The sequence below is a fragment of the Lasiosphaeria miniovina genome (assembly GCF_030549165.1).
Source record: "Lasiosphaeria miniovina strain SMH2392-1A chromosome Unknown B0T26scaffold_4, whole genome shotgun sequence".
Classification (NCBI taxonomy): Eukaryota; Fungi; Ascomycota; class Sordariomycetes; order Sordariales; family Lasiosphaeriaceae; genus Lasiosphaeria; species Lasiosphaeria miniovina.
Window position 1 is genome coordinate 3,128,401 of NW_026848223.1, and position 12,721 is coordinate 3,141,121.

Consider the following 12,721-nt stretch of genomic DNA (forward strand, 5'->3'; position numbering starts at 1 on the left):
TATGACTAATTTCTCGCTGCTTCTCTCCAGCCGAGTGGGGTGGTAACGAGATCACGCGAGAGCTTGGCTCAGTGGTCAATGGTCAATATTTGCCCTTGCCTTCTTTTTGTGATCGTTTGGCTGAATTAGGCGATCTTGGCTGGTGATAACGAGCTCAGCTGCTCATTAGACGCAGCCCCAATTCCAAGGCGGCCGAATCTGGCATCAGGACTCCGAGAGCCTTGAGGCAACGGTGAACCAATTCCCCGAGCCGGCCGGGGAGTGGGTCATTTTGCCCGAGATCCGCGAGATCCGCGAGATCCGTTGCCCTTGAGCCCATTGTGGTGGGGGTTCAGCTTTGCCAAGAGGATGGCGTGATACCGGAGGAAAGGTTTCAGGTCTCTCGAATGTCACTCAACTTCAAGCAGCCTCCAGGAAATGAACGAAAGCGGCGAATGCACTACCGCGGATTGGATTTGAATTACGGCCGGGCACAAACAACACCGAGCCTAGACCTGCCTCCGATGCCAACATTAGAGCTCCAGACGGAACTGTGCACTTTTTGGGACCGATTTCTTCATGTTGAAAAACCTGCGCATGCAGCTAGACATGCACAATTGATGGGAAGCCTTCCCGCGGGGGTGCTGCTGCCCCTTAATGGCGAACAAGCCTCCCCCCTGTCTTTCAAACCGTTGAACCGAGTAGCCTTGCTGGAAAGATGAGATGGAACTTCATAAGGCGTGCTTTGGTTTGGACCCCACTTGAAAAGGTGCAGCAATGTGCAATTGACTTGGAAAGCGTGGAAATTGGGATAGTGTTGAGTCTCCACCATGGTCTCCGCAAGAAATGCACCATAGACAGAGTGGGGTTGATGAGAAGCGTGTGGGTTAGTTCGTCCGGGCGAAGACGAGGCTTGAAGAGCCCCAAAGGCACCCCCACGCCGAAATCGTAGGACGACCTATCTGTCACTTAGAAACCTCACCAGGATGAAGTCAACGTCCTCTGTCAATGAAATAAAAAAGCCTCATAAATGAAAAACGCCATCAATTGCGAAGGACGTGGGTGGGAGATGTGATTCATGGGCGGTACCGCGCGGTTCACCAGTTCTCTCCGAAGGCGGCGGGTCAGAACAGATGCCCGCAACCTTGAACAGGGACCTGGGCAGGACATCGAAGTGACCACGTGACAGATGCAGCCGATTGCGGTCCACAATTATACTCAGCGGGTCGCTCCTGTTAGGGCTGCTTAGCGTCAACAACACATGACGGTAAAGAAGTGCAAGACCACAGACGAGTGTGCATTCGACCCGTTGCTCTGGGAGCCAGAGACACTATTGTGATTCTGGAAAAAGTAGAAGTGCAATTAGGTGACGCTGTCGTAAGAATAAAGATTCAGTCTATGCCGGAACCAGCTCAGCGCCGTGTGTCAAGTGGTTCGATGCTGTACAAGCGGCACTCTTTTTCTTTGAGCCTCCGATTTGCATGCGGCTGTAGGTGCTAACAGTCGCAACTTCCCCGCACCCGAAGTTGCGGGCAAGGCGCGCGCCCGGACCAGCTGACGAGCGATAACGCAATTCTGGGAGCAAAGCAACAAAAAAGGTCCTCTCGAGCTCCACCCGCTCTGATCTCGCCATTCTGCCAGTCTCTTGCACCAACGCCTGCCCTGCCCACCGTGCCTGTCGAGGCAAAACCCCCCCCCCCCCAGATCGCGAGCAAAACCCCACCAGGCTACATCCCATCTGGCGCCAAGAGGCTGTCAAATTCAATCTGGACCTGTGCGATTATATCATAATCTCGTTAAATCTCGCCGTGCTGCTTCTCGAGCGATTCACCCGAGGCGAAATTCAAGATACTCCGAACGCCCGTCCAATATCTCGATACCCAGCCCAGCGCCCAGGATCGGCACTTGGACGTCGTGGCCTCCCCTATTGCGAGTTGGGAGCTGCGCATTGCGTGCCCCTCTGCCGTCCTGGTGCTGCTGCTCGGGCTCGCATTGAGTGCAGGAAAACGGTTCACCGCCCCGACTCCCGTCCATCTCTAACACACCCTCGCTCTTGCCCTCCAACAGGGCCTGCTCCCTGTCAGCACGCCATCGATCTGAGCCTGGCACGCCCTGGCACCCGAGCCCAATGCCTGCTGCCACCATTTAACTCCCTGACGACGCAAGTACCGCGCCCTGCTTACGCCTTCGCCCGTTCCTGCCATGGAACGCTCCGGCTCATTTTCCATTACCAACGGCCATCCATCGCCTGCCAGTCAATATGACATCGATCTGCCCCCGAATGACGCCGAGCTGGCTTACCACATAGCCGACCACACCGCCTTGCCACACAAATCCGCGCCCGTTTCCGCGAGGGGAGAGGAGCAAGAGTGTCGGAGAGGTTTAGACCGGGACAAGAGTTATGATCGACTTCGGCCAGTCGAGGGGGAACGATCTCGCTCGCATAACAACATATCAAACATGTCAACGTCGTTGATAGGGAAGACGGTTACGCCGTTCTTGAAGGAGCACATCCCTAGCCTCTATGCTCCGATCGGGAAACCACAGAACGAAGAGACCGCAAGGGAGAAGGAACCCAACAGCCGTTACTGCTATCGGCACCGACCTGATTCGAAATGCCGGAGGGCTGCCGACGAGGCCAAGATGGTCATGATCCAGAATGAACTGGACAAACTCTCCTCGCCGGTGTGCTTATATTTCTTTTACCCTGCTACCTACCCTCTCCCCGCTGCCGTCCTCGACTCTTCTCTTCTCAATCTAACTTGATACTCAGGATCAACAAGCTATCACGCACGTGTGGTCTTTGTTTTCCGCCGCTCCTGCTCGCCACCGGGAGCTGATGCTGCAAGGTGTACTCGCTCAGCTCTGCTTCCCCCAGCTGTCGCTCGTCTCCAGAGAGGTCAACGAGGCTCTCAAGATCGACTTCATCACTGCGCTCCCCGTCGAAATTTCCCAGAAGATATTATGCTTCCTTGACACAGTGAGCTTGACAAAAGCCGCCCAAGTCAGTCAGAGATGGCGGCTGTTGGCGGATGATGATGCGGTCTGGGTTCGCATGTGTGAGCAGCACGTCAACAGAAAGTGCACAAAGTGTGGCTGGGGTCTACCCCTCCTAGAAAGGAGAAAACTTCGGAACTACACCAGACAGAAACAAATGGCAAAGAGTAACCCGCAGGGAAGAGTGCAAGAGTTGATGGACTCTTCGCGCGAGTCGGGAAGCCAACAACTTGTCCCCGCTGGGAAAAGGCAAGCATCGACTTCTGAGGAGACGCCTAACGGCAAGCGACGCCGCGTTAATGGCGAGGGGGCCGAGAAGCGGCAGGACCAAGAGCCGAAGATGCGCAGTTGGAAAGCGGTATACAAGGACCGGTGGCAGGTAAATATGAAAGCCCAATGCCCGCACGAAGGCAGCGCAGGCAGCTAACAAGTTTAAAGGTCGGGTACAACTGGAAGTTCGGACGGTGCTCAGTCATGACACTGAAAGGCCACACCAATGGAGTGACGTGCCTGCAGCTCGACGATAATATTCTTGCCTCAGGATCCTACGATGCCACCATCAAGATTTGTATGTTGACCACCTCATCCTCCTTCCGTGCCGTCTGAGGCCACTGCGACACGGCTGCTAACCTTTTGCCAGGGAACACGGAGACTGGCGAAGAGATCCGGACTTTGCGGGGGCATGAAAAGGGAATCCGCACCCTCCAATTCGACGACTCCAAATTGATCAGCGGCAGTCTAGACAGTATGGTCATGGCCCTTCCTTCTCGGCATATACTTGTTACTGACTTGGGATATAGACACGATCAAGATTTGGAACTGGCACACGGGCGAGTGCATCTCGACGATTAACCACACGGACGGTATTGTCAGTGTGCACTTTGACGCGCAGCTACTCGCAAGTGGCTCGATCGACAAGAGTGTCAAAATCTTCGACTTTAAATCGCAAGAGACCTTTTGCCTGAAAGGCCATAGCGACTGGGTGAACAGTACCCGTCTAGACATTAACAGCAGAACCGTGATGTCGGCCTCGGACGATACAACGACCAAGTTATGGGACCTGGACACGAGGCGGGTGATCCGGACATTCGAGGGTCATGTCGGACATGTTCAACAAGTCCTCCCTCTCCCTGCGGAATATGAGCCCGACGAAGAGTTGACGGCGGGCATTACTGGGTCCGCGGATAACACAGACACGCTCTCGGTTGCGAGTGGGACCGGGCGAGGAAGTACTCCGTCCATTTCTTTTACACAACCTGAACGCTCCAGCAATTCGACGCCTCGCGACGATGAAATTCGGGCGCTCTACGGCGAGGCCTTTGTGGATGACCCGTCACGACCCTTGCCGCCACGCTACTTCTTAACAGGCGGGCTGGACAGCACGATCCGCCTCTGGGATAGTGCAACTGGTCGTTGCCTGAAGACCATGTTTGGCCATCTAGAAGGTGTGTGGTCACTTGCGGGCGACACGATACGTGTCATCAGCGGTGCCAACGATGGAATGGTGAAGTGCTGGGAGCCGCGCAGCGGCAAGTGCGACGCGACGTTTGTGGGCCACCGTGGCCCCGTGACATGCGTCGGGCTCAGCGACAGCCGCATGGCTAGCGGCAGCGAGGACGGTGAGGTCAGAATCTATTCCTTCAAGGATGTTGTCGGGAATGGATCAGAAGTCGGCACTCCAAGCTGAACGATGTTTTAACATATTGTTGGTGTTCGGGTTTTTCTTCGCTTCTCTTTTCTTGCTCTCTCTTTTTCGCTGGTTCGGAGTTCAAAGGGTAGCTTTGGAGGCGTTCTGGTATTCCCATTCTCTGTTTCGTTTTTATTGTTCTCACCGAAGGCTGCATCCTGGGGCTTCCTTGGGGGTTTTGTGGTGGCGTACTACTGACATGAAGAGTACACGAATTTGCATGTTGGGATGGGTATCACGAAAAAGTAATATAGATATATCGGCATTTAGGATAAAGACGGGATCGGACAATGGCAGGACGGATGGAAAGGATGATTTTTACGGGTTAAGGAAAAAAAATTTCCAGTTCGCTGTTAATTCATCTTTCTATCCTTGCTTGTTTGGCTTGCCAAGGAGGCTTGGAAAAGTTGCGCTTTGATGGGAGAGTTACTACATTGGTAGCGCAGTGTCAAAAATTACAATCATGGTCGAGCAGTTGCCAGCACCACGTGTATTATGTCAGTTTGTTCCGGAGCCTCGAGGCGTTCTTCGGCACAGGGCAGAGCAGGAGAACCTCGGCTCGTCAACGGCAGGATGGGAACTCGTCGGTCCTCAGGCGAATGCGGGGCTGTGGTGGGGCAGAGACGCTGGGCGCTCCCCGCAAAATCACAAGCTCGGCTTGCGGTCGGTTAACAACGCTCTGGGGCAGTGGAGACTGGAGCGTGTGTTCGGGCCTGGGGAAGGAACAGACAGGGGGGGAGGGGTTCGCCCAGGTACGGACGGGTACGTCACTGCGAGATCACAAGCTCGGCAAAACAAGAGGTCTCCATTCCGTTTCCATTCACCAAGAACCAGCAGACCTGGTCACGAGGCCAGTCTGTGTTTCGTTCTTCTTGTTATTTATTATTATTAAACGGGAACTAGGCCGGTCTGGTCTATCCGCCGGGGGTTTATTTCCTTCTGGGATTTGGCTTTAGGTTGTGGCTAATTGGTTGATTGGTTGGTTGGTTGGTCTGAAGGTCGGAGGAAATTGTGTCTGCGTTTGAGTTGAAAAGGGGGATAATAAAGTAGATGACAAGTTGACGTGGCGTTAAGGTAGCTGCTTGCTTGCTCGCTCGCTGTCGGTCTCTCGGTCTGCGGCTGTCAGATGTTGCTGCCGTCTGACCAAAATGGGAGCCGGCTGGCGGTTTTGGTTGGACAGGGAAAGCCGCGCTGCAGCTCAGAAAGAGCCTCCGCTGCGCCGACAGCGGGGCAATTGATCCCGGCAATGTTTTTTTTTGGGGCCTCCTTTTTGCTCTTTCTAGTTTCAGTCTCTTTGCGCATGCTCCAGCTGCCTTCCATTTGCTCCTGGCCGGACCATCTCTCGCTTGGTGCTGGCTGCTCTGGATTGACATTGACAGCGCTGCCCTGCACTGCACTGCTCGGGTTACCGCATCACGCCGCCCGTCGCACGCCCCGTCATGGCGATTGCAGATTGGGGCCGATTTCTTTTCGTCTCCCCGGCTACCCTTTTGCCCCTCCCCCCTCCCCGCCGTCTGACCGTGTCGTTCCCCCAGACGGGCTGCCGCGGGCCAAGCGCCAAAACAAAATGGAATGCCCACCAGCTTCTCTTGCTCCAGTTACCCCGGGCAAGGTAGGTAGGGTAGGTAGGGGAGCTGTTCGGCATGGATCCGTGCCTACTTTTTTTTTTGCCTAGGCATGATCGTCTCTCCTCTCGCCCCTCCCCCTCCTTCTGACTCGGCTCCAAGGACCCAGTCATGGAGTCTTCCCGCTGCCCCTAGCATGGATGGAATTTAGTAACGGCTAGGATTTATTGAAGGGTCTGTCTTTCTCAGCTTTATTTTGGCAATGGGTTTTGTTCTCTTGTTGTTGGTGCTTTATTGTGTCTAGCTTTTGCCCTGCCGTCTTCGTTTTAAGTCTCTCTACATCACAGCTACGTGAGTCCCGTGTCATCGAAGTTAAGAAGGTATTTGATCCAAGCTACCACTCTCCCCGTCTAGACTCTTTTTCTCCTCTCCCGTCTCTTTCCGTGTTGATACCCCGGTATCGCGCTTCTCCCCTTCCCCGTTTTTAACCCCATTCCTCCAGTCCCATTCCAGTGCGGGAAAGCAAGGGGCTGTGGGGTCGCTTTCCTCGGGTCCTCCATTGTTCTGTTCTTTTCTTTGTTAACTTGACTCATGTCCCGTCTCTAGCTCAAGTGCCGGTTACATCTTCGTCGTTTTATCGTCTCCTTTTCTCTCTCTTTACTGCACACATTCACGACACTGCACCTCAGCATTCTTACTCAATTGGTCAGAGTACGGGCAACCCGACTATCACCCGCCGAGTCAGTTCACACGAAGACAACTCGCGAAGCGTTAATAGGGCCAAATCACGACAGCGACAAGTCGTTGGAGTTCGAGTGTTTCTGGGAGCACCAAGCCTGCTTTTCTTTTTTTTTTGGATAGACGATTACCCAGACACCAGACGTGACGGTGCGCAAAAGATATCTCTAGACGCCGTTCAGAGGAAACACGCCACCACCTCTCCCCTCTACCTAGATCCATACACAGCAGCCAGCCATGGCGAGTAGGACCAATGGCGATCGCAAGAAGCCGCCATCTGCAGCGACCAACCTCATTGGTGAGCTTCCTCGTTAGAAGGGGGAGCATATTTCCCTCCCAGCTCTGAGCTTTGCGCCGCACGAGTTAATACGCTGACGTGCGCTGGCGCACTGTATTAGCTGGCGGAGGAGCAGGCATGATGGAGGCAATGGTGTGTCATCCCCTCGGTATGTGGCTTCTCTTCTTCCTCTGGGTACCAAGTGTTTCTTGACGACGCTGGCTGGTTGGCTGATCTATCTTCTCTTATCGTGTGAGTAGATACCATCAAAGTGCGCATGCAACTCTCTCGGCGCGGGCGACAGCCGGGCCTGGCAAAGCGCGGCTTTCTGCGCACGGGTATCGAGATCGCGCGGAAGGAGACGCCTCTCGGCTTATACAAAGGGTTGGGAGCTGTCATGACGGGTATCGTGCCCAAGATGGCCATACGCTTCACGTCGTTTGAGTGGTATAAGCAGCTGCTGGCGAACAAGCAAACGGGCAACGTCTCGGGACAGTCAACATTCTTGGCAGGCCTGTTTGCGGGCGTGACCGAGGCGGTTGCGGTGGTTACACCCATGGAAGTGATCAAGATCCGGCTGCAGGCGCAGTACCACAGCATGGCGGACCCTCTCGACGTGCCCAAGTACCGCAACGCTGCGCACGCCCTGTACACGGTCGTCAAGGAGGAGGGGTTCGGTGCCCTGTACCGCGGCGTTTCGCTAACAGCCCTGCGCCAGGGCAGCAACCAGGCTGTCAACTTCACAGCCTATTCGTACTTCAAGGAGTGGTTGCAACGCTGGCAACCGGAGCTCGATGCCAAGTCCTTGCCCTCTTACCAGACCACCTTGATCGGGCTGGTGAGTGGTGCCATGGGGCCCCTCAGCAACGCCCCGATCGACACCATCAAGACGCGCCTGCAAAAGACACCAGCCCTCGCCGGGACAACTGCCCTGCAGCGCATCGTGGGGATTTCGAAGGAGATGTTCAGGTTTGTGCTTATGTCTGCTGCAGAAAGAGTGACAATATGCTGACTGCGGGCAACACAGACAAGAGGGGTTCCATGCCTTCTACAAGGGCATCACACCTCGCATCATGCGCGTCGCCCCTGGCCAGGCCGTCACCTTCACCGTCTACGAGTTTCTCAAGGACAAGCTCGAAAAGAGCAAACCGGCTATCTTGACAGGGGAGAGGTACGAGGAGTGACTGGCATGAGCCCTTTAGCCCCCCTCCTTCCCTGATTAAGCCCAATGCATGCGCTTTCTTCCCAACCCCGCCAGTATATATATGCATACTTGGAGCCCTTTTCCTACAATATTGTTCTTCATGTTCTACTGCATCTAGTCTTTGGAGTTGTTTTCCCATTTCCCCGTTTAAACTTTGCCATTCGATTTTTCATAAACTGATTTAGAAACCGCCACCTTGGTTTTTCTTTCCTGAATTTAGTCCTCGCGATCGTCAGTTTTCGAGCCTTGAGGCTAAGGCATAGGCTCAACTTTTGTTTTTCTTTCTTGGATACACCATACATAGCCCACGCCTATTCGCACTAGTGCAAAAGCTTGGGCGGCTGGATACGCGTAATTACTTGCTTGTTGGATACGGCGAGATCATGGATGATGGACCTCGAGGGGCCCATGAGACAGGGGTTGGCGGAGAGACACGGAGACAAAGAGTATTTTTGATATCAGTACATTTTCTAGACATTACCACTTTCATTATTGTTCTCTCCATGTTCTAGCTTTTCATATTTGGTCCATACTCTCTGTGTTTTGTGCATGGAATGTCACTGCGTGTTAGAGTGTTGGCGTATTGTTGCTGGGATTAGATCTCAAACGTTTGTTCCAAATCTTACGTGTCTTAGATTTTAGATGGGAGATGGGCTACACAAAGCAGGGCAGCTGTTAATTTACCTATTTCGAACTGCGCCAATAATTAATGAGATATATAGAAGGTATAGACTATTTGAGGTTGGTAATATCGCAAAGAGTTTGAGATTGGATAACTGGGTCAAATTTTATAGATCGGTGTTTAGAGTCAAAGAACTTACAAACTCAAGCGCTTATTGGATTCAATGGTACTGCTTCTTGTTGTTACTGTTCTTTGAAAGGTTGGAGAAAGCAAAGCGGAAGAAGTACCAAGTATTATCTGTGGTTCATGCGAGACTTGTCATACAAGATAGTGAGCTGGAACTTGAAATTTGGAAGCCGAGATGGTGCATATTCTCCCTAGTGCCTGCTCATGGGCGTACCGCCATTAGTTGTCTTTCGCGCGGATCTAGTCTTGCACTCGAGGAAAACCGGATACGCATGCACGTTCTTGGTAGGTCTACTGTAATGAGCTTGTATCAGAGACACAGCGGAATGTTGCCACCTAGATAGACAACGTACCTAGTTATGAAAGCGCAATTCGTGAGTTTGAAAGCAGCTGTAACGCACTTCGTGCTAGCTTCAGTGAAACTTGACGATTAAATTCAAGACTCAGCCAGAAACATGACCGTCGATGAGAACTTCGTTGAGCTGGAGTTTTGGAGAGGGGGGGTTTCTCGGCGGCCGGGTCCATCTTGCTACGGTCGTCTCGGTCGTGTCTTCAATCGCCGAAGGCACCAGAAGCCTACCCGTGGGTATTACGGCCGCTCTGTACGGCGCATGTCCGCCAAGACCGCCTCCTTGGTGAATCAAATGGCCATTGCAACAGCTAAATATTTCCAGGGCCAGAGTTTGTTAGTGTTGGACTACAAACTGTTTATCAACGTCTGCCCGCTTCCAAGGTCGTCTTGGCGTTTCTAGTGCTGCGACTTCAAACCAGGGGGAGGAAAAATGTGCCACAAGAAGAGGCCCCGGTTTGGAAGATGAAATAAATCGCTGCAATTTTTGCCAAGTCGTTTTGAACGAAAAAAGGAGGCGGCGCGGCCAACCAGCCTGCTTCTAACCCTAACCCTGAATAATGATGAACACCGAAAACCCAAATACCCCTGATCGCAGTGTAGCAATATCACGAGAGCAGAACTGGCCAAGATAAAACCAGCTGGTATCGAATTCCACCCCAATAATGCATTACAGTAACTTATATACAAGCATATCATATATGTAGAGAATAAAATCTCGACAACAACCGCCCGCCTGAGTCTCTGGTAGGGTGACGTGGACCTCAACTTTGATCTCTGCCCTCTGCCTCGTTTCAAGGCATACCAGAGGTTGGCTAGAATGATAATCGACGCCGCCCTTGGTCGGTTGCAGTAGCCGGAGTCTTTCATGTTTGTTCGTCGTGAGGCCTTCAAAATCCGTCGCATATGAGGGGTATCCCCCCTCTGAGACTCTCATCGTGGTGGCGTGTCGACGAAGTGTATGTATAAAAATGACCATCTAGGTTCGTGTGCTCAAAGAGGCGCCCGTCCCTTATATCCAAACATCACACTCTGTTGCTTTCCTTAGCTGTGGCCAAAGGTTATGGTGGAGGGTGAGCCCTGTTGGCCTCCGCTAGCCGTGGTGGTATCCCGTTTCCGTTCACGTGGCCGGAGTATCCCTTTTCTGCAAATCCCGCCTTGCCCTCGCCGTCATCGTCGTCGAAGACCTTCTTCTCCAGCCACTGAGTGGCCCTCGCGCATGCCGTGTCAACCCATCTCATCCACGCCCATGCCGCCGTGTAGGTCAGTATGATGAACACGATGATGGCCGTCAACTTGTGGCCTTCCGATCTCGGCTGCAACCACTCTTGTTCCTGCTGGGTACCGTCCTCGTTTTTGCCGGCCGGTTGCCACGGCTCGCCCGTGATGCCGAACACAATCCACATACCCACAGTCCTCAAAATGGTGCCGTGAACCAGATACACGGCGAAGGAGTGGTGTCCCAACCAGAGAAGATAGCGGTGAGACAGAAGCTTCTGGATGCCGGGGGACACAAACAGTGCGACAGCTAGGCACTGGATAAAAAACGACGAGCTGCGTCGCTGGACATTGGACAGTAGGGGAACAATGAAACTGCCGCGCGACTCGTCCCCGGCCGGGTCGACCAAGAACTTGTGTAGTTTCTCAGCCCAGGGGGACCAATCCTCATGTTCCTGCGGGTATGACCCGACAAAGCCTCCGATCGCCAAGAGTAGGGGAGCGATGATGTACGTGAGCAGTCGATGATGTGACGAAATAAAGTTCTGGGTGGGCCGATGCTGGGCTAGCTCGGCGAGGAGGGTGCCGAGTGCAAGGTTTGCGCCGAAGGTTTCTATTTGCGACGCGTCAGTCAAGGTTCAGTTGAGCGCAAGCGGCGGGATCTAAAAGTTGAAGGGTTGGTAGACTCACCTGTCAAAGGCTCCACGTTCATCAGCCAGTACAAAAATAGGAGTACATGTACAAGCATCCGGTACTTGAAACGCATTCCAATTGTGGCCGCCAGCACAACGTAGACCTGGAACGCGCCGACCAGCAAGGGGCGCATAGCCCACTGGTGCCGGTCGTAGAGGTTCTCCCCATTCGTCCAGGTCGTGAGCATGGACTTGAAAAGCCTTTGCACGTTGGCAAAGAATGGCATCAAGTCCGGAGTGTCAAAGCGGACCCAGAAGCTGTCGCATCGCGTCGACGCCTTGTAGGCCCCAAAGCACGACATTATGAAGCTAAATAAGGTCGCTATGAGAGCAGGAAGCACGAGGCGGGGGGGCCGTCGAAAGGCGCTTCGCGCGACCGACTTCAGAGCGGCGGGAGCATTGCCCTGCTGGTAGGCAAGCTTAAGCGGCTTGTATGCGCATACGAATCCCGTCAGGAACGCAAATATCGGCACCCCGATGCGGCCTTGGAACGGTATTCGCAGGTAGGGGAGCTGCAGAACCCTGGGCCCTTTGTCGGCGGCATCTGCGGGCCAGAACAGGGCGTAATCTAACGCTCGAGCGATGTGTGTGGTGATGACTAGAACCGAGGTCACGCCTCGAAGGCCCTGCCGGAGGAGAGAACCGTGTTAGAAAACTGCACGCGTGACTGAGTTGCACGAGAGAAGGGGGGGGTGCAGGGGGGCAAAGCTGAACGCACCTCAACCCATTTGATGTTCCGCTGGTTGCCAGACTTGGCACTCATTGTCGCGGGTGTTGATGTCGTGGCCTCTACTCCGTACACACAAAGACAATCGAAAAAGAGGACGAAACAATAGCACAAAGCAAGGCCGGCCCGGTTGATGCCTTCCAGAGACCTAGGAAAATATTAGGCGGAAGATGGTGCCTCCCCAGACTTCAGCGTGTCGAGCGAGCGACTGTGGTGGGTGCGAAACGCCGAAAGTTTAATCGTGCCTGGTGCCGAGCCGCGCCGAGGACGAATCGATCGAGAGAAAAGAAAATAGAGCACTACCGGCGGTAGAGGCGGTCATCCAAAGCTGGTCGGCCGAGAAAATGTCGGGAACTCAGGAGGAGGACGGGCGTTGTCGTCGGTCTCGAATTGCGAAGGCGAAGCAAACCGGATGGTAATTTGACAGCGAAGCCGATTGCGTCGACGCGTGTCACTGTGAGCAAGGTAGGCCTCGTCTGC

The 12,721-nt window shown here is 53.7% G+C and overlaps 3 protein-coding genes across 3 annotated transcripts; 2 read left to right on the forward strand and 1 right to left on the reverse strand.

Moving 5' to 3' along the window:
* Positions 1–2,439: 2,439 nt before the first annotated feature.
* Positions 2,440–4,663, forward strand: B0T26DRAFT_645235 (sulfur controller-2 protein; the record flags this gene model as incomplete). The annotated part of the gene is made up of 5 exons (XM_060437697.1): positions 2,440–2,664; positions 2,753–3,355; positions 3,415–3,544; positions 3,617–3,721; positions 3,777–4,663. The coding sequence occupies 5 exons, from the start codon at positions 2,440–2,442 to the stop codon at positions 4,661–4,663; spliced, it is 1,950 nt and encodes a 649-aa protein (XP_060296461.1).
* A 2,383-nt stretch (positions 4,664–7,046) lies between these two features.
* On the forward strand, positions 7,047–8,486 carry B0T26DRAFT_301144 (mitochondrial carrier domain-containing protein). Its single transcript, XM_060434259.1, has 3 exons — positions 7,047–7,412; positions 7,504–8,212; positions 8,271–8,486. The coding sequence occupies exons 1-3, from the start codon at positions 7,382–7,384 to the stop codon at positions 8,425–8,427; spliced, it is 897 nt and encodes a 298-aa protein (XP_060296462.1). The 5' UTR covers positions 7,047–7,381; the 3' UTR covers positions 8,428–8,486.
* A 2,179-nt stretch (positions 8,487–10,665) lies between these two features.
* Positions 10,666–12,277, reverse strand: B0T26DRAFT_648019 (acyltransferase 3; the record flags this gene model as incomplete). The annotated part of the gene is made up of 3 exons (XM_060437968.1): positions 10,666–11,435; positions 11,513–12,140; positions 12,233–12,277. 3 exons carry the CDS (start codon positions 12,275–12,277, stop codon positions 10,666–10,668), a joined length of 1,443 nt encoding a protein of 480 aa, XP_060296463.1.
* Between the last annotated feature and the right edge of the window lie 444 nt (positions 12,278–12,721).

Coding starts and splice junctions, on each gene's coding strand:
- B0T26DRAFT_301144 (XM_060434259.1), top strand. CDS start 7,382: ATGATGGAGGCAATGGTGTGTCATCCCCTCG. Junction 7,413..7,503: donor AATGGTGTGTCATCCCCTCG/GTATGTGGCTTC, acceptor TCGTGTGAGTAG/ATACCATCAAAGTGCGCATG. Junction 8,213..8,270: donor ATTTCGAAGGAGATGTTCAG/GTTTGTGCTTAT, acceptor CGGGCAACACAG/ACAAGAGGGGTTCCATGCCT.